Below are 20,374 nucleotides of genomic sequence, written 5' to 3'. Positions count from 1 at the left end.
TGTGCATTACGTATAATGTAATACAATCGCTATACTTGATGTAAGTCAGTACCTCAACATTAAATGTTTAACAAATATGATGCGGTCCACTTTGTGTAACTCTCTCTCCCAAACTCCATTCTTCATTGTAGAATTTGAAAAAAATAGTTTGAATCTTTGTGAGAAATGATTAAAATATTAATGAAATGTTTACTATATAACATCGTCAACTGCACAATTATAATCTGTCTCGAAAAAGAAAAACGAAAAGCATATGTATGTTTTCGCTATTGGACTAGTAATAGGGTGAAGGGCCGAATCCTAACCCGGACAGCCCCAAAATCTGAGTTAGGACTATCCAACCTGACCTACAACCGTTCCAAATTAGAACAATTACATATATCTATTTTATTATAATAAGTGACTATCTAACTGTAAATAGTAACTATTATTATTTTTCTGTTAACTTTTCTTGTTTTTCTGTTAAATCTTGTTTTACCAAAAAGCTTTTAAAACCCTTGACCTTTTGACGTGTAGCTCTCTTGTAGAATTTATTGAAGGATCATATTTTACCAAAAGACCTTTAATAGCCCTGCAATTAGATACTTTGTTCAAGTTTAGATTTTTTTTAATCTTATTTTTTGTCTTTCTTTAACCTGTATTTTCTTTTTTCAAATAAATAAATTATTGATTTTTTTATTTTTTTTATTTAAATCATTATGTCAAGTGCATCCCAGGATTAATACACCCGGACCTTCCCCAGTGTGTATATATATATATATATATATATTTTTTCAATGCCTGCCAAATGTGCCTTGAGGCTAGAGTGTAATGGTATTTTTTTTTTTCCTTTTTGTAAACATTTTTAAATATTTAAAAAAATATAAATTTATTAGTAATAATTTCTTGACCATTAAAAAAGAAAAAGTAAAATGGGCAGGGAGACATACAAGAATTTTCCTTCAAAATATCCCGACGCTCCATTGCTCAGAAACTTAAAAAGCCAACGCTCGCAAGTCGCACCTGCAGCGCTATTCTATATAGCCTATATAACAATTGGGCATTTGGTTTCCCTGCTCTTCGACGATCTCTGTGCTTGTTTTTCTGGGTCTAATACTTGCTTGTAAAATAATTTGATAGATATTAAATATACTACGTAGAAGATGGGTACTGCGGAGCCCAACTTGGAAAATTTTTTTGAGGAGAAGAAGCGCGTCAGGAACCCTCTTGTTCCTATTGGTAAACCTCTCATTCTCAGTTTCCATTAGTCATTTTTTAAAATTTAATTTTCGTATTTATACCTCCATTTGGTTTTTTTTATTGTTCTTTAATGTCAGATTTATGTTTGTTTCTGTCAATTTGGGACTTTTCTTATATTGGGTTAGGTTATGTACGTCATTTTTCTTAATCAAGAGGAAAAAGAAAAGCTTTGTATGAGATATTTGCCTCAGCTAAATATTAACATCATATTTTGGTGGGAATTGAGTTTGTGGTTCTAGTAGAAAGTGGCCCAGGTTGATGAAATTTCATCTGGGTATGGCATTGTTTGTCTTGTTTTGGCTGTATTTATGAGATTTGTATCAATATTAGAAATGGTCCTGGTCATTTTTTTATAAAAACTTATTGGTAGTTTTATGTATTATTGGTGGTGTTCTATATAATCTGGCTATGTTTTTCATTTGTGTTACCAATTTCCCTGTTGTTTTTTCTTCTAATTTGTATATATTTGTTGAGAGACAATCAGTTTTTATTTCTCTTTGGGGAATTTCTGGGTCTCACGTTTAGAATGCAAGAATGTTTATTCTTCGATGTTGTCACTGGCATTCAGTGTTGGTAATAGCATTGCACATAGCCAAGGCTGAAGCGCTTTGCTTACGAAAAGCCAAAAGCAAAGAACAAATAAGAAAACACATGAAGTGCGCTCTTTATGGAGCTTTATCAAGTGAGCTTAAAAAGCATGGCACTTTGTATCTTTTTTTTTTTTTTAAAAAATTAGTTCTCACTATTTTTTATTTTATTTTAGGGCCCTTTCGGACCCATCCCTGCAGAGTAAATCCTGGTCCCGTGCACCGCACTCTCGGAAGTTTCCCTATATGGAATTGGTTAAATCGCTGGCTTTTCACCAAGGGGTGTGGCCCCAAAGGATTGTTTGCACCCATGAGGTGTTGAACCTTGGACCTTGAAGGGAGTGATACCCCAAGACCAAGGCCTTCACCACTTGGGCCAACCCTTGGGGTTTAGTTCTCACTATTATTGTTTGAGAACTCCCAGTGTATTGGCTTAGGGATGATTATATACTTTAGGCTTGCGTTCTTTGCTTTTGATAGCATAGAAGTCAGTGCCTGCAATTCTTGTGTTTTTATGGTCATTGTCTTCCACTTAAATCGTAGTTTGATCTTAGGGGGAATCAAACTTGTGACATGGGGCACATGCACACCAGTCCACCCTTACCACTTGGGCTACCCACGGGTGGGTAACACTCTCGGCAACTTAAGGTTCTCTTCGCATTAAGGCTCCATTTCTTTGCCTAAGAAGAGTGGCAACTGTCTGGAAGACTTGTTCTCTGTGACTCAAAACTTTCAATGAAATGCTTTGGAGATTGGTTAATGATATTGTGATGATAGAGAGGTTGTAGTGTGGAAACATAGTTATTTGGAGAGAAATTGTGTCTTAAGGAGCTTCGAGGAAGCTGTGGGGCTTGTCTTTTGAAAGCAACAGCAAAAGGCTTTAATCTGTTTCATTAATGCTAGAATTTCAAAGTGGTCTGAAAGGTGAATTATAGAAAGATATTTGGTATGGTAATGGTACCTTAATGAAAGACTTCGGAATTTTTCAGGACTACCAATGTTACATAGCCTAGGTGGAAACGTTACGTTTTTTTTTTTTTTTTTAATGCAGTTTTAGTTGGTCATGAAAACGTAACAATGTAACTGTTGCTTTCATCTATTCTTTAAGTTCCTCTTGGTATCTAGCATGGAAAGGCGCCAAACTATTCCATCCCCAACTAGACCTGCTACCCACCCCCAGTGGGCGGGCAGCCGGCCATCCTGCCCCCGCACTCACATGGGCAGGGGGATGAGTTTGGTCCCCGGCCCCATTCCACTTGGGCGAGTGACCCCACCTGGATGCCGGGTGGACGGATTGGCCTATAGGCCGTCCGCCGTTTAGGACAACTCCACCGAGGATTCGAGATACTCACTTGGAGTGGATAGTGGGAGATAGCGATGACGACTGCCATGGCAACATCGATGTGAGAGACCGATAGAGACGACGCAGCGGCTGAAGAGAGAATGAGGGCGATTCAGGAGATGGGGGAGAGAGAGGGGAGGGGGGGTTGGTTTAGGTTTTACTTTGCCTAAATGGTGTTGTTTAGGAAGTTTTTTAACTCCCTAAGTGACCTCGTTTTGATATATATATATATAATTTTTTTTAAATGAAATATAACATATATTATATGATATTTATATATATGCCGGCAGGCGGGTGCGGAATCCGCACCTGCCTGCATGTGAATGTTTTTACAAAAATTCTCCCGTGTGCCCGCTTGATGCTGGGGTCAGGTGGGCCAGTGTGGGTGCCCGCCCAGCACCCGTACCCCTAACCTGTGATCCCCATAATATGTTGGCATGGAACTGAAAGAATTTGCAGGAAACCTCATATATGGGCCCATTGTCACAGCCTTGTTCAGTGATCAATCCACTGTAAATGGGAGGATGTTGTCTGTGAGAATTTGAGGGTAATATTTCAGCTGTAATAGTGTGACTGAGTTTTTTCTCTCCAAAATGGGTCTCAAAGGGACAGTATGACACCCTTGTGTTGATTGGACCAGCTTAAATTGCTTGATCTTTGAAGCAATCATCTCAATATTGGTGAATTGCCTTCTGACCTTTCAGACTCGAAGTAGCTGGAAGTTCTTGATTTGAGCTATAACATTATTTCGGACCAGTTTCAATGGCACTTGGGCAAGCAATTTGTTTTGTTAGATTTTGAATTAGGAAAAAAAACCGAGTTATCATAGATAAAAAAAATTAATTATTTGCTGTCATGTCAGTTGATTTGGCCTGCCATGTCAGATGGTCGTAAAATGGTTGTATGCCTATCATTACTCTTTTGCAAGGTTGATCATTAACTTTCTGAACATCAAGATTTATTGTCGCCACCTTCAATATTTTTAGCTGTTTATTTCTATCTTATGGATACTTGGTATATTTGTTTGGTTGACGGATATGCAAATACCGCAGGTGCCCTTCTGACAGCCGGGGTGCTCACGGCTGGCTTGATCAGTTTCAAACAAGGCAATTCTCATTTGGGTCAGGTGTTAATGAGAGCTCGTGTGGTTGCCCAAGGTGCTACGGTAGCCCTAATGGTTGGTACTGCTTACTACTATGGGGATAATCCCTGGCGATCAACATAAATTCTGTACACTGCTTTGGATCTTTTCTTCTAACATGTTATGTTATTGATTTTGGTGACCGGATCAGGACGATCGTCCTTTTCAGCTCCATGCACCTTTGCAAGTTTGCTTATACAATCATATATATATATATATGTATGCCAATCATGTTACGGCTATTCTGAATAAATTAAAGTTTCTTAGATATCAAGAAAGAGTGTTATTTGTCACAATAATGGTTGATTTGAATAATTTTTGAGGAAGTTGGAATGTATCATTTTTGTTTGGTTATTTCACAAAGAAATATTTGAGCCGAATTAACCAGAAATATTAATATCTCTGCATTATTTTATTATACAAAGGCCACTATATGAAATATATAGTTGGGTTAATTGAGCATGGGCAACACCAAAAATTCATTGAACTCATTGCTTGCTCCAAATAGGTTCCGAGTACGAACGAATGCATTGATCATCTAAACCTCATAAACAGACAACAAATCGACGGACAGCTTTGTCCAATGTGTGTTACAAAGCAGTTTAATTGGCCATGCAATTAGTCAAACAAACAACGTATAGTCATATAACAGGCTGCAGTATGATCAGCATGCAGCAGCTGCAGAACTGAATATCTTCACGCATGGAAAAACCACAGAGCTTATCCACACAAAAAAAATGGATTAAAAGTTATCACTGGGAGACAAATCCCAGCACGTGATCAGGGTAGGGCAGCTCTTAGGATCCGAGGATTACGAGGACAGATATTGTCCTGATCCCTCCCCAAGAAAACTAGTGGCTATAAACATTCGTATGATCATGTTCTAACTTCTAATCCAAAGAAACCGATTCACAACTAGCTCGGCCCCAGCCCCCTCCCATGCACATAGGTACAGAAAACTGGGCTGTCTTGCTTGCATGTCTTATTTCTCTCCACAAAAGCAAACCCTACCGCCAGATAGACTTCACATGGCCACTCTCACATCTCAATCTCACTACTTGTATATATAAAAACTCTATACACGTACATTTCTACGTACGCCTCGATATAATAATCCCTCTCCACCTCTATCTCTCTGCCATTGTTGAGCTACTTGAGAGTTTATGCCTGATCATCATCATGGCTTTAGGTCCATCATGCAGACATTTATGTAACCAGCAACTTAAGGTTAAGGCCGATGGTAAAATGTTTGGAGTGAAACTGAGGAGGAGGAGAAGAAGAAGAAGAAGAAGAAGGCAAGGGGAGGTTGGAAAGAAGGTCCAAAAGCTGCAGAGGATTGTGCCTGGTGGGCCAGGTCTGCAACCGGACAACCTTTTGCTTCAGACAGCTAATTACATTCTGAATTTGAGGCTGCAAGTTTATGTTTTAGAATCTGTTCTCAGCTTGCATGAGGAGCCATGACTTGATCTCAGCTTTCTGTATATTATCTCGCTGATCACTAGTTGTGTTTACTATCCAATGCCGCTTGAATTTTATTTTATGTATCGATCAGGCTGATCGAATATTTGAAATATTTTTTTTATTGGTACATTACTCTTTTATTGTCTTTTGTTTTTAATAGGAGTCGTTCGCTCTCTGATCTGCTGTATTATCAGCTAGCTTGTTGATCATTCATGTGTTGATATAACCATGCAGTACAGTCACGTGTAATTAATCATCAAATTGTAATAATATTTCGATTTTGCGAATTTTCTGTATTTCCTAGCTTGGGATTGCTATCTTAATTTCTGTCTTAGTTTATTATAATGCATGCGAGTAATCCATTATGAAGACCTTTATTGGAAGAGTCATTCTTGGCCCACTGGTCGACTTGGGCCTTGGTCGGTATTGTTTGGGGCCCCCAACAGTGTTCTGGAGTAGCTGTACAATATTGATGTATACGTCTATGGAGGGTAAATGAAAAATAAGTCCAGAAAAAATAAGATAAATGAACACACAGATTTATATGGTTCGGCATGTTACTTATGTCCACGAGCGTTTGGAGAGGAAAAATTCACTATAATTTACTTGTTTACAGTCTCCTATGGCCTCTCATTTCTCACTGTACAAATTAGAAAGTTGGAGCTCTTCCTCGAGAGGTTGAAGAAGAAGAAGAAGATCCCATCCCCATTGGTCATCTGAGTCTTTGCTTTTATCTGACTCTCCATTGCACGTACCTGGGTAGGAGGTGACTGGTCCCTTTGCGTGTCTGTCAGCAGAGGTCAGGTCTGACCCTTGGCGTGTATGAGCATCCCTTCCATTTCTCACTTCCTTCTTACACCCTCCTCTTGCACCTATGATCACTTCTTATCTCCCATCATTTCCTCTCCATTTTGTCCTCTAGTGTGGTTTGATAGGCTGGATCTAACTTTCAGTAGGCCGGATATTTTATCCTCCACAGTTTCAATATTATATGTAGGTAAGAATTGAGAATCCTATCAGATTCGTGTAAGATGGGATGGATTATGATTTTTTAAAGTTAATTGTAGTGACTTTAGGTTGTTGGGTGGGATAGAGATAAATATGCAAAATAAACCATAAATATATATAATAATACATTTGTACAAAATAAATATCAAGCGTTTAAATGCTGATTTTCTTTTTCAAACGACAATAATTCTCTATCAAATTAAGTGAGAATTTTGAAAAATAAAACGATACGGTGCACCATCACTCAGGTGAGGTACTGTCTACCTCGAGTGTAGCGAATTTAAGTTGTAATTCTCGCTTAATCAAGCCTCAAGTGACATTGAGCTAACTCTTTGCTTGATATTTTGATAGATTAAAGTCTTGAATGAGTGTCGAATGAACTCATGAGCCAAGTTGTCAATCCACCAAAATTCTAGTGAAATTTTCAATGCACTACTTGTCAGAGTGGCATTTTTCTCTTACCTCGTGTGATTTTCTCCCTTTTAAAACCCTTCCAGTCTCCTTCATGCCTTTGATATGTTGTGACAATGTGACATACATCATTAATCTTCCTCCCATGTATTTTCTTGAAGTTGATGAAGCCTACCAAAGTTTCGATCTTTAAAGATATTACTTCGTTTGGAAGTTAAGGACAGATTTGAAGGATGAGATGAGAATTTTATATTTTATTTGAGAGTTTAAAATATTATGTTTTAATATTATTATTGTTTTGAGATTTGAAAATATTGAATTGTTCATCATTACAATTTTTTTAAATTCCAATATAAAATATAATAAACATTTCAACTTTTTCAAATCTCAAAATAATAATAATAATAATAAATAATATTCTAATAATATTTTATCATCTCAACTCAATTCAGTTCAACATCCAAACGCACTTTTAATTGCTTTGGAATGATTAAGATCATATATATATATATATATATAGAACATATATAGATCGTTTTGTCAATAATATATAACCTATTGTTTATATTAATTCTTTTAGGTCAATCATAATTTAATCAACTAATAATTTAATTTAGCCTTCTCATTATGTATTCCCACAAGTACATGAACACTGAATAGAAAAATATTATAAATGAATCAGTCTATTTGATAATTCATTCGGTATACGTCTGGTTAACGCATACTCAATCTTTTGCTATTATATATGCATGTGACATTAATTACACAATTTATGAATTGATTAAAAAATAAACTTAGAACTTCATCAAAAGAAAACTAAATTAGAAAGAAAAAGAAAGCAAAAATCTATACACACATGATTAGCCCATAACATAAGTAGAAACAAGATTGATGTGAAATAAAAACGTAAAAAGAAATTAAAATTCAGAAATCATTATCTTTTATAATTAATCCTATTTTATCGAAAAAATTATTTTCTAATTGAGTCTATAATTATTTATATTATATTTTATAAAAAATGTACAAATTAAGTTACTCTCTTACACTCGGTTAACGTATAATTTATCATCCACAAATTTAACTTCTTACTATTTCTCTTTATGTTGGTTTCTCGGGGCTTCTCCTCTTCGGACAGAAACACAAGCTCAACCCGTAAAAGGGTCATTGAAATTTTCTCTCGGCAATTTGAGTGGAAACTGTAAGACACCAAGGTTTCATTTGTGTTTTCTCACATTCTCTAAGAAATCAGTCAGACGGAGCGCAATTTATGTATTATTTACTCTCTGTTTACCGGTACTGCATAGATCTTGTATGTGCAGTGTGAACTTCGTCGAGCTTTTGGCTTTGAAAATTCACTTTTGTTTATTCATTTTTTGCTTAATTTAGCGTATAACTCATTATCCGCTATTTGTTTCTGGAAGAAAGTGATGGAGCGTGAGAATCAACTGTGAATATGGGGTTGAACTGGTTTTTATAAAAGGATTCAATATCTTGCTGTTTGTCCATCAGATTCCTATCGGTGACAAAAATAGTTTGTGAATTAAGTGGTTGCATTGTTGATTTGCCTCTCTATGCATTGCTTTTTCTGATCATTTCTCCGTGGCCCAGGAGATCCTATCATTTTTTTTATTGGGAACTCGAGCAAGTTACGGCAATTTCAACTTATTGGATTGAAAATGATCGTATATGGCATAAAATTATTGGAATATCTTTTAATATTTCTTATGATCGCCCTATGGGAGTGATCTTAACTTGATATCAAAGGAGTAATACATTTGATTCATGAAGTCTGTTGTAGGGATCCGTGAAGATTATGATGCTAGGGATCCGTGAAGATTATGTATGCTAATGCATCAGTTTGCTGCTTAGGTAGTAAATTTCTGTTTGTTGAAATGGACAACTAAATAGGCTAATAGATATTGTGCTATGACCAGAGCATACTATCAGTGCGTGCTTTTATAAAGGAAGGTGCCTAGTTTGAGCTTGATATAGAGGCATTTGAACGACAATGTGTTTAGCTTTTATATTTTACATATATTCGTCTTTTTGACACATTGTGCAAATGCTTTCAACTTTATGATCAGGCTCATAGAAGGTGAGGAGTCATAGGTTTAGGAGTGTTTTTCTATAAAACTGCAACCTAAAAACACTCAAAGTTGAAATCAGTCATTAAAATCCACAGATCTTATTCATTAAAGAGCTTGTGGTGGAGAAGGTGATAGTCATAGGATTAGGAGTGTTTTTAGGCTGCAAGCAAACGGTTTGAAGAAATCTGAGTTCTACTTGGTTTGCTATGTTGGTTAGATAGTTTTAGACACTTTCTAATTGACCCATAATTTGTCCTTTAGCTTATGCAAAAGATCCATTTTTGGAAACAAACTCCAGGTAGAATTGGCTAATGTTGCTTTTCAGTCTTATTGTGCGATTGCTTGGTCTCTTTTTCTTACTCTTCTTCACCTTCTGCATGTTATCTCTTCTAAAGGGTCAAAGATATTGCTTGGAATTGCATGCCTATGCTTTACGTGTCCATCACTGACACTGTAACGGTTTTATTCCCATCATCTTGTATCATCTTTCAGTTTTAGTGTTGGGTTATGTTATTTTTTATGTTACATCTTAGACGTCATTTACCTTTACTGCAGTGCTTTAGCTGTGTTTTTCTTTAAGATTTCCTTTAATTTACTTTCTTTGTGTGGCCTGTCCTACCTTGAAAGTTTAACAAAGTGAAGATGTTAATGGAGGAAGTTTAAATATTGACAAGTGGGCCCTGTTTTGTGATATCATGGTCTGTTGAATCAAATTTCTGTTTTTAGTAGATTTAAGTAATCTTGTTATAAGATGTCTTCATTTACTGTTTTTTTTCCTTTGGGTCAACAGATATGTGTCTCCCTTATTCTTAGTTCAATTGCTAAGGAAAATTTGGGGTTTCTGATTCTTTTGCTTCCATCTTCTCTATCTCATATAACATCTTGTGAGGCTCTGGAAAAGAAGGTAGGCACCTATCCTCGTACATCAAACTATTTATCTTCAACCATGTTGTGTCCATAAATATTCCTGAACAGAAAAGTGTATGTGTTATTCTGTTGAAGTTAATTCAATTTCTTTGATGGACTATAACAGGTTGTGGAGTTTTAGTTTATAATAATTAATATGTCTTCTCCAAGCAAGAGGAGAGAGATGGATGTGATGAAGTTGTAAGTTGCTTGCCATTGTTAAATCTCTGTGTGTGTATGCACTTCAGTTTGACAAAGTCGGCCTTCTATCATGAGTTCTGCTTAAGGCTTGCAGTTCCAATTTCACATGCTAAAGTTATGAGTGATAATCTTCTTTCTGGCACCTCTCACATGTGCTAATGTTGTCCAGGATGATGAGTGATTACACAGTGGAGACAATAAACGATGGACTCAATGATTTCAATGTAGAGTTCCATGGTCCAAAAGAAAGTATTTTCCTTACTTACGCTCTTATTTAAAACCCCTTTGGTTGTTTAGAATCTCCTCCTTTAATGATGTATTCTTTATGTGATATGACTTTTGGTTTCAGGCCTTTATGAAGGCGGGGTTTGGAAAATCCATGTTGAGCTTCCTGATGCTTATCCATACAAGTCTCCTTCTATTGGGTTTGTGAACAAGATATACCACCCAAATGTTGATGAACTGTGAGAACTTGTACCTCAAAGCAATCTCGTCACTTATTTTTCCAACAGAACTCTTCGGCTCTAGGAATATATAGCTGCAATGAACAAAGCATTTGGGAGACTTGGTCATATAAAAGGTTTAGTTTCATTAGAATTTAAAAACACTTGGGCTGCCTACTGCTTCTTTGAGAAGCATAAATGAATGGAAATATGATTGCTTTTCTGACATCAGCAGTTGCAAAATTGACTGCAGGTAATATCCTTCTGAGTTTGTTGTCAAGGAAGCTGACTTTGGTTTTTATTTCACTAATTGCAGATCTGGTTCTGTGTGCTTGGATGTTATTAATCAATCTTGGAGTCCAATGTTTGGTAATTATTAATTAACGGTTCTTGTTTCTTTTAATAAAAGCTTAAACTATTGTGTAGTTTATACATGTCTCTGTTCATGTTTCAAATGTTAATACCAATTTATCCCGCCCTGATCCAAACTTGTTACTCTCTCTCTCTCTCTCTCTCTCTCTCTCTCTCTCTCTCTCTCCTGAATTGTGTGGATTCACTTCTATTCGTCTCATAATATACCCATGTTTTCTGTTGCCGCAGATCTGTTAAATGTGTTTGAAGTGTTCCTTCCACAGCTTTTGCTTTATCCAAATCCTTCTGACCCACTTAATGGTGATGCTGCATCATTGATGATGAAGGACCGAAAGCAGTATGATCAGAAAGTAAAAGGTGAAGCTTTATTACAATGTGAATTCTCTTTCTTTTTGCAATATTGGCAAGTGTTCTATCAAATCAACATCAAGGAAGAATCAGAACTGAATGAAATTTTGCAATTTGGGAACTCACATTGGCAGTGACATGGTTTGTTTTGAGCATGCGTTTGGCATTTATTTCTGAAATGAAATTTAGGTAGATAAGATGATTTATGACTATCTAATATATATTGTTTATTTAAATGGTGGTGTAGGAGGAAGAACCTAGAAAATAAAACAAACATAAAAATTCTGATGATTTGGCCACAAATCTCCTCAGAAATGCCTGCAAAATTCAAGAAGTGTGTCTTCAGCTTCTTAGTGGGGCTTGGTTACTAGATTTATTCTTTTATATAGTCTTTCCCATCTTATTTCAACATTCAAACACTTAGATATCGAATTTATTTCCCAATATAAGTCAGTACCACTTACTTCAAGGGTATGGTACTGGGAAGTACGTTAGTCACTTGAGTCTAATTATAATATATTCTTCATTGATATTGTTTCTTGACTTATCAGAAAAAAGATATTGTTTCTTGACACATTCACTAAAAATGATATAAATATCAGGGGAAGCTTGTTGTGTCTCTTGTTGCTAAAGGGACAGAATTGAATGTCATATCTGGAGTTAGAAATATAAGTTTTTCCACTTTTATCTGTGGACACAGAGTACTGTGAACAATATGCAAAGAAGGAGAATATCACCAATTCCATATCTGAAGTGGACAGTGGCAATGAGGACACAAGTGATGAAGAAAGTGGTGGTTTTAGTGATGATGATGTTGCAGGACATGCCGACCCATGATGAACTGCTGCATCTTTGTTCTTGATCTTAATCCACCCCCAAAACTCAAATAGCAGCAGCAATGAAACTCTATAGTGTGTTTACATGTTCGATTGTTACTAGTTGTATGATGATGTTTTTATTGGTTGTAGAATCATAATGGCACCAGACACTTCAATTGTAACACCCCTGGACTGATATTTAAAGGTACGGGGGATGAAATGGAAAACAAACAAACAGAAGAAATTGACAAGTTAAGTCAATGTTTTTAACTTACGTTCCATTTCAAGTTTTATTATTTCAGTTTAATTTTTTTCATTGGCCAGCTTATCTGATTACTATTCTGGACTCGATGCAGGCGATATTTAAGGATAGTTGATGTAGTATCCTTCTTATTTATGGATAGGATTGGCAGAATTATCTTTTATGCTTTTGTTAAGGTCATATTGGTTTTATGTCTTGGGGCTTGGACCTATTTTTCCATGGTTCTCTGATCAAGACTGGCTTGGATTCTTTTCATACCTCTATGAATATATATCATAAAGAGTAGGTTCTATTCTAATGTCATAGGGAGTTGATATTAACATTGGGTAATTACCTAAATTCTAATTTCATATAATTTTATATTTATGTGAGGTTGAAAACTATCAACTTAATTTTGTCTTTCATTGGTTCTTAGGTCTTTTTTTTGGGGGTAGTAGTTCTTAGGTCTTTTCCTTGGCTCTTAAAATGTTAAAAAAAAAAATGTTATGGTCTAAATTGTAGTTTGAGCTGTTATTGTGCTTGTGGGTACACAGTTGTGACATTTATGACAATCTTTGAAGTCATTGAAATGTACACATTGGTAATGAATATATTGCATGTCAATATACTCGTGGTTTCCATGGGACCGGGGTTTATTTTGCAGTGGTGGGTCCGAAGGGCCCTGCCTTGGAGAGGTTCCCCGACATAATATATATATATATATGCACTCGTGGTTAACAGTTCAGATACACAGAATTTGCAATTCTAAGGAGAGTATATCTTCAATTATTTGTATTAACCTTTGGTTAAGTGAATCAGGCTTGTCTTTAGTATTTACCTTTTATAATCTTTTACAAGAAAAGAGTTAACAAATCCAAAAAAAGCTGCTCTGTTTACCACCCATTTAGATAGATAAACAAGTTACCTCTTGTGTACTGGTTTACATAATCGTTGGCAAGTCTCCATAAATAAAAACTCTTCTTGCAACCTTGTTTTGCATGTAAAAGTTTTTACCTTTTATGACATGATTGTGGGATTTTTATCATGAGTGTTGGTATCCTTCAATCAATAAATGTAAAAATGAGATACAGAGGAAAGAATACGAGACTTTTAAAATTTCTAATTGTCTAATATTTATTGACACAACATTTTCAACTATTTTAAACTTAAACAACTAAATTTTTAATCATTTAATGAAAGATTGGATGATGTGGCTCAATGAGAGCAAAGCTCTTACTTCAAAAATTATATATAGCCATAGGAAAATATTAAATGTACTTAAAAAAAACTTACAAAAAATTTATTTTTCCACGATGTGTCAATTATTGATATGCTGAAAATTATGAAATTTGCAATTCAAAATTTGAATTTCAAAAGAAAACTAATAAAATAAATATTGTAAGTAAAAATGTAAGTACATGTAGCACTACTCGTATCCATAATGTATACCGATTACATCATTGTTGGCAAGTCTGCATCATAGATAAAAACACGATAATTAATAAGTAAATCTTAGTGGTACCAGCAAATATATAGTTTAATGGGAAGCCGACTGAGAAGGGCATGAATCACTATGCATGGCATTAAAAAGCATTGACTGTTTCAAAAGGCCGGCTCTTGGTTTATTTGAAATGTCAGTTTATGCCTTCTGGCTCATTTTTAACAGGTCCTTGTTGGCAGTCACATTACATAGATGCTACTTCAAGCTATCTTGGTAATATCAGCCAATTGGCAATCATAAGTGGTTTAAGCAGAATATGGCTTGTTACTTTCTACTTGTTTCTCAATTCCAAATAGCCAAACCAGCTTATAACAGAAACAAGGAAAGCAAAGCATTAGAGCAATTTGCATAAAAAAAACCCAACTGGTTTATCAAAAAGATGGATCGGATTCCCATCTGGGTACTCCTCATTTTGATCTTTCTCATCTGTCCAATGGCAGTTTCAGAAGAAGGGGAAGTGAAGCAGGCACTAGTTCAATTCATGGAGAATCTCTCACCAGAAAATGCACAAAAAGGTGGCAACTGGGGCTGGAACTTGACCTCCGATCCTTGTAATGACAAATGGGTCGGAGTGACCTGTCTTCAGAACTCTGTGTCGAGAATAGTTCTTGAAGGTCTCAATCTCACTGGAATTCTGAATGCCAGTTCTATTTGCATGGTAAAGTCTCTTACTGTCTTCAGCCTGAAAAATAACCAAATCCATGGATTAATACCAGGAGAGATAGGAAAATGTAAGACTCTGACTGGCTTGTATTTAAGTGGGAACAGATTCTCTGGTGGCCTTCCTGACTCTCTCTCACAGTTGGGTAATTTGAAGAGGCTGGATATATCTGACAATAACCTCTCTGGTGAGCTTCCTGATCTGCCCCGGATTTCAGGCCTTTTGACTTTCTTAGCTCAGAACAATCATCTGAGTGGAAAAATACCAAATTTTGATTTCTACATCTTGAAAGAGTTCAACCTCTCCAACAACAATTTCAGCGGTCCAATTCCTAATCTCCAAGACCGTTTCTCTGCAGATATCTTTTCAGGTAATCCTGGACTATGTGGAAAACCCTTATCAACTGCCTGTCCACCTGAGGCTGCACCTCCACCATCTAAAACGAAACCAAAAAAATCTTCATCTAACGATTTTCTTATATACTTGGGCTATACAATTCTTGGTATGCTCATTGTCCTCTTCTTTTCCATCAAATTAATCCGTAAAAGCATGACTAAAGAAGAAAAGCTAGATGTTGCAAAGAAGGGAGTGGCAGGGGATAGTAATAGCAACAAGCCTAGTGAAACTTCCAATGAGCTCAAGTTCGGCCTAAGCACATCAGAGTATTCAATGACATCTGTTGAGAGTTCAACGGCTACATCAACCCTTGTAGTTCTCACGAATCCATCGATGAGGGAACTAAGATTTGAGGACTTGCTTAGTGCTCCAGCTGAATTGCTCGGGAGAGGAAAGCACGGGAGCCTCTACAAAGTCATGCTAAATAGTGGGGATATTTTGGCTGTAAAGAGAATCAACAATTTGGAGTTATCTGAAGAAGATTTCCGTAGGAGGATGCAGAAGATAAACTTAGTGAGGCATCCACATGTATTGCCACCGGTTGCATTTTATTGCACCAAGCAAGAGAGGCTTTTGGTCTATGAATATCAGCCAAATGGCAGTCTATTCCAGCTTCTCCACGGTACTTTCTCATTCTCAGTATACTACTATATTTAGAATGTCAGCTTACATAGTTTCTGGGTGCCTTTTCCCCTCCCCCAAACAGAAAAGGAAAACTCATAGCTGTAGTTTAAAATGTGACACATGCAAGAGATTAGTAGAATAAAATAAAGAAACATGCTCTGGTAAATCCTATGCCCGTGGGCATGAATGACTGGGAGGTGGTTTTGTACTAGGAGATGTTGCATTATCAGACCGTACCCAATCTGTGAGCTACCATAACTGTAAGACTCAACGATAGATTGACTACAAAACCCGTTTTAATTTCTAAGCTGCTTGAGAATCCTGGTACAAAATTAGCACAAAACTCTACTCCATGCCTTGTCAGTGGAATCGTGGTATTCTGCATCCATCCCCTTTTCTGGTAGCAACTTTTTTCTTTCGTGTATTCTCCATAATTTCAGACGAGAAAATGCAAAAATATTTTTCGAGTCTTTTTTTTTTTCCTTTCATTTTCAGGGTCACATGATGACCATACATTTGACTGGGGAAGCAGGTTAAGTGTTGCAGCTAGCATTGCTGAGGGTTTGGCATACATGCACAAGGAGCTGCATCAGTATGGGATTGCTCATGGGAACCTAAAATCCACAAACATAATGTTTGACAGAAATAAACATATGCACATCAGTGAATATGGTCTAATGGTTGTTGACAATCAAAAGGAATCATTTCTTCCCCTAACCAAAGGTTTTAAGAACAACAATCCGAGTGGAGACCGTCCATATAGCACCTTCAAGATTGACGTTTTTGCCTTTGGTGTGATTCTCCTGGAGCTGCTTACTGGGAAGCTGGTCCAGAACAATGGGTTTGATTTAGCTACTTGGGTGCATTCAGTAGTTAGAGAGGAATGGACTGTAGAAGTCTTTGACAGGGCACTGCAATCAGAAGGTGCTAGTGAAGAGAGGATGGTGAACTTGTTGCAGATAGCTCTGAAGTGCATAAATCCTTCTCCAAATGAAAGGCCTAGCATGGCTCAAGTTGCTGCAATGATTATGACAATAAAAGAGGAAGAAGAAGTGGGATCAGTATCTTTTGATGCTGGTTCTCTAATATTTTTGTGAGCAAAGAGTCAACCGTGAAATTAAGCACTTGATGTAAGAGATTTGTCTATTTATCCCAATACCCAAGTTGTTCCAAGCAGATCAGCACCATCCATTTACATGGAGAAAATTTCTCTCTATCACATAGATGACGGTATGGATGTACTTTGTTACACATGGGTTAGGATTGGTGCCTTAAAACCTATTAAGAACCGGACATTAAATTGAATAAAAGTTATTTTTATTTTGAGATTAATGATGTTTGAGCATTATTAATTCATAACTTGCTTTCACCATTATTAGTAGTCGATCTGGTTGTATATCAAACTAGATTCTTCCATACTAGAACAATTTTCAATTGCCAATACAGAAACCAAAACAAAAAATCCCTTGGTTTTTAAAACCTTCTCCCTTTAACAGACGTCTGCCTAGATCGACATCCACACAGGATTACTGCTGATCACACCAAATTCTTCAGCATCTAGACCTCAACTTAGCTAATCTGAAAAATTGTGAATAGCATTTTCTTTCTATCAAGCACTTTTAACATAGCAATAGTATGCATGAGACCCAACTTGTCATGCATGAAGACTCTTAACGCTGGCTTTAGAGATTGGGCCTTGTGCTCAGAAACGAAAATGCCTCCAACCAAACAAAACTTCCTCCCTTCCAGCAATGGCACTAAAGAAGAAACTAAAGTCTCACAAAACTGCCGGGCTGCTACATACGACACCTTTAATCCGCTTCTGTCATATTCTTTCTTAGTTGGATCTATTTTTTTTACAAAAGGCCTACACGAAATTTGTCTATTTAAAACTTGTATCTAGCATTACTCAATCATGATCTATTTTGAGTGCATGCGCTGCTCAATCATGAATGAGATGAAATGGCATTAGTGCAAGAAAAAGCACTGTGGGTTCCCTACTCCTCCCACCTAATTTTGTCCCCCTTTGAAATTTATGTTCATGCTCATGCCTATGATCATACATATATATATATATATATATATATATATATATATATATCCACGCGTTATATGTTTATTTTAATAGATACTCAAAATGCTCGAAGCAATCTTTTTAAGGAGGGTGTTTGCATTATAGTGTATAGCAAGCCAATCAATGCATAGGACCACACCACTACGCATATTTGCATGTAATGTATCAATTGTGCCGTATAGCTTATAAATTGGTATTGTCCGTCTCTTTTCAGAGACAAAGGAACACGTAAAAGTGATTGTATGTAATATGCAAATTAATTATCACGAGAATGTAGATGCCATATGGTAAATTAAAAAAATAAAAGTAATAAAATCCAATGGCCTATTAATGTGCATGCATGCAAAAATTTATAAATATTTCCTTTAAATTTTCACCATAAAAGCTTGGCTTCTTTTCTGTCTTGAATTTCTTTTATCGTTCTGATCTCCATCAATGGAAGTTTGAGTCTCAAACAGAAGATATATAAGCATCTACATGACATGATCTCTCGCATCTTTTCAAGAATAATAATTATAATTTTGCACTTTGTTAAACCATTATAAACATGAAAACCTGCACATATGAAACAACTAATTTGTAACCATTATTGAACATGTGATCTTGTGCCTTAACCGATCCATCATGATCACTCATTATTAGTCATGTAGTACTGATCATCTTTGTATGTGTGAGGGAGAATTAATCAAACCTCACGGATGGTCAAATAGAAATGCTTTTTGCTTTGGTGGAGTCAAAATATAATATTATTGCCTTTACCTTTCCCTGTTTGAAGATTTATTTAAGTCCAAAAATGGCTAATTCACTGCAGTAGTCAAGCCAAGATTGAAGGGAAATTGCTTGGATAATTGGCAAGAAATGACACAGGAAATTAATCATCATCATCATTGCAGGCAGGCCAATTATTTAGGTCATAATTTCTGATTAATAAAGAAGACACAAAGACTACTGTGGACAATCAATTGTGTGTAATGGTGGACCTTTAATCATTCCTCATGTTCATTAATGTCATGACGTGGTTAACCTTATTTTGCTTTTTAGTTATAAATGCATATTTATCTAGTTTTTTTTTTTTTTTTTTTATTTTGAAGAAATTCATCTAGTTCTTTAAGACCAAAGGGTAGAACAAAAAAAGTTAAAGAAAGGTAACTCCAAAGGGGTTGGTCTAAGTGGTGAAAGTTTTGATCTTAAAATATCACTTTTTTTAAAGTTTAAGGTATAATATCTCATGCGTATAAACAATTCCCGACAACGGCGTCAAAAACTTGACTCACTCAAAAATGAGTAACACAAAGGTTATCCCAAGTACAAAAAGGTATCGCATAATAATTAGGAATAAATTCATAAATCGTCTCTTCAGGAAAAGTTACTTAAAATCAAACTCGTTTAAAATAGTGAAAATATTCAAAAAGAGAAAATCAAAGTGGTGATATGTGTAATGAGTGGAAGAGTACAACGGGAATGAAAAGGGTACTAGTCATGGACTAGATTCATATTTTTAGATTTTTTAGTGTCGAAATGAAATGTAAAAAACTAACAAATTGAAATTAACAATCAAATAATCAACTAAACTGAACAATCTTAATTAATCTGAAAATTAAACAATAAAATTGAAATTATTTAAGTCCTAATTAAACTTTAATCAATCTAATATACAATGGAACTAAGAGATTAATAAAATTAATTTAAGAATTAAACTAGATTAGAAATTAATTGACAAAATATGAACTGAGAATTGAAAAGTCCCAAAAATCAAGATTTTAGAAATCATCTTTGTACTTAAATCATAAATTCTTAAAATCAATCCATAGCAATTGTAATCACTGTTAAATGAAAACTTACAGAAATAATAAAAATAAATAACATAAAGTAAATAAACAGTAAATAAAATACTTAAAAGTCTAAACCAAATATCTTAAAAATATATCATAAATTTTAAATTAAAATTAAATAAATAATAAAAGTGAAAAGAATAAATTAAATAAATAAAAATAGAGATGATAAGCAATAGAAGAGAAGGCTGGATGTTGGACCCAAAGAAGCTCTTCAACAGCGGCGCTCGAGAGTGTTCAAAAAGTCTCCGTCCGTCCGTTTCAAAAAGAAAGAAAAAATAATCCCCTTCTTGCGTGCGTCTTTTGCAGTTAAGGAGCCGTGTGCATTTTTTTCTCCTCTTACGTTTGCGCGTGAGTTTCCTCCTCTTTTCTTTTTTTTCGCGTGTCTTGCAGGTCTTGAGTAAAATTTTTTTTTTTTTTTTTTTTTTTTTTTTTTTTTTTTTTTTTTTTACTTCTTTTTTACTTTTTGACTTGCCTTTTTTTTTTTTTAACTTTTCTCATGCATTTTTTTGCCTATGTAAAATAAATAAAAATTAAAAAAGAAATAAAATAAAATACAAGAATAGAATATATAAAAAAAATATGTTGTGCATGTAAATGAACATTATCTAATTAAATCATAAGTTATAAAATTAAACATAAATTATACTATTAACTAATTTAAATCACAATTCGGATTTA

At 35.4% G+C, this 20,374-nt stretch overlaps 3 protein-coding genes across 6 annotated transcripts; all 3 read left to right on the top strand.

Moving 5' to 3' along the window:
- The first annotated feature begins 922 nt into the window (after window positions 1-922).
- On the top strand, window positions 923-4,577 carry LOC121234021 (RING-H2 finger protein ATL48-like). Its single transcript, XM_041129819.1, has 2 exons — window positions 923-1,218; window positions 4,221-4,577. The coding sequence occupies exons 1-2, from the start codon at window positions 1,143-1,145 to the stop codon at window positions 4,391-4,393; spliced, it is 249 nt and encodes an 82-aa protein (XP_040985753.1). The 5' UTR covers window positions 923-1,142; the 3' UTR covers window positions 4,394-4,577.
- Window positions 4,578-8,233: 3,656 nt separating this feature from the next.
- On the top strand, window positions 8,234-12,634 carry LOC121234020 (ubiquitin-conjugating enzyme E2-23 kDa-like). Of its 3 annotated transcripts, none has more exons than XM_041129815.1 (8): window positions 8,234-8,387; window positions 10,067-10,180; window positions 10,310-10,383; window positions 10,553-10,632; window positions 10,733-10,847; window positions 11,143-11,195; window positions 11,427-11,555; window positions 12,247-12,634. In XM_041129815.1, exons 3-8 carry the CDS (start codon window positions 10,340-10,342, stop codon window positions 12,381-12,383), a joined length of 558 nt encoding a protein of 185 aa, XP_040985749.1. In that variant the 5' UTR covers window positions 8,234-8,387; window positions 10,067-10,180; window positions 10,310-10,339; the 3' UTR covers window positions 12,384-12,634. The 3 variants fall into 3 exon arrangements, with proteins under 3 accessions (XP_040985749.1, XP_040985752.1, XP_040985751.1); XM_041129818.1 differs by having other exon boundaries at window positions 8,304-8,482; XM_041129817.1 differs by having other exon boundaries at window positions 8,310-8,498.
- A 1,610-nt stretch (window positions 12,635-14,244) lies between these two features.
- Window positions 14,245-17,119, top strand: LOC121234015 (probable inactive receptor kinase At2g26730). 2 transcript variants are annotated; one of them, XM_041129812.1, is made up of 3 exons: window positions 14,245-14,954; window positions 15,126-15,785; window positions 16,283-17,119. In XM_041129812.1, exons 1-3 carry the CDS (start codon window positions 14,486-14,488, stop codon window positions 16,882-16,884), a joined length of 1,731 nt encoding a protein of 576 aa, XP_040985746.1. In that variant the 5' UTR covers window positions 14,245-14,485; the 3' UTR covers window positions 16,885-17,119. The 2 variants fall into 2 exon arrangements, with proteins under 2 accessions (XP_040985746.1, XP_040985745.1); XM_041129811.1 differs by having other exon boundaries at window positions 14,247-15,785.
- Window positions 17,120-20,374: the final 3,255 nt, after the last annotated feature.

This window comes from Juglans microcarpa x Juglans regia, chromosome 6D, assembly GCF_004785595.1.
Source record: "Juglans microcarpa x Juglans regia isolate MS1-56 chromosome 6D, Jm3101_v1.0, whole genome shotgun sequence".
Lineage (NCBI taxonomy): Eukaryota > Viridiplantae > Streptophyta > Magnoliopsida > Fagales > Juglandaceae > Juglans > Juglans microcarpa x Juglans regia.
The sequence above is the reverse complement of the archived record's forward strand: the minus strand, read 5'-3'. Positions and strand labels throughout refer to the sequence as shown.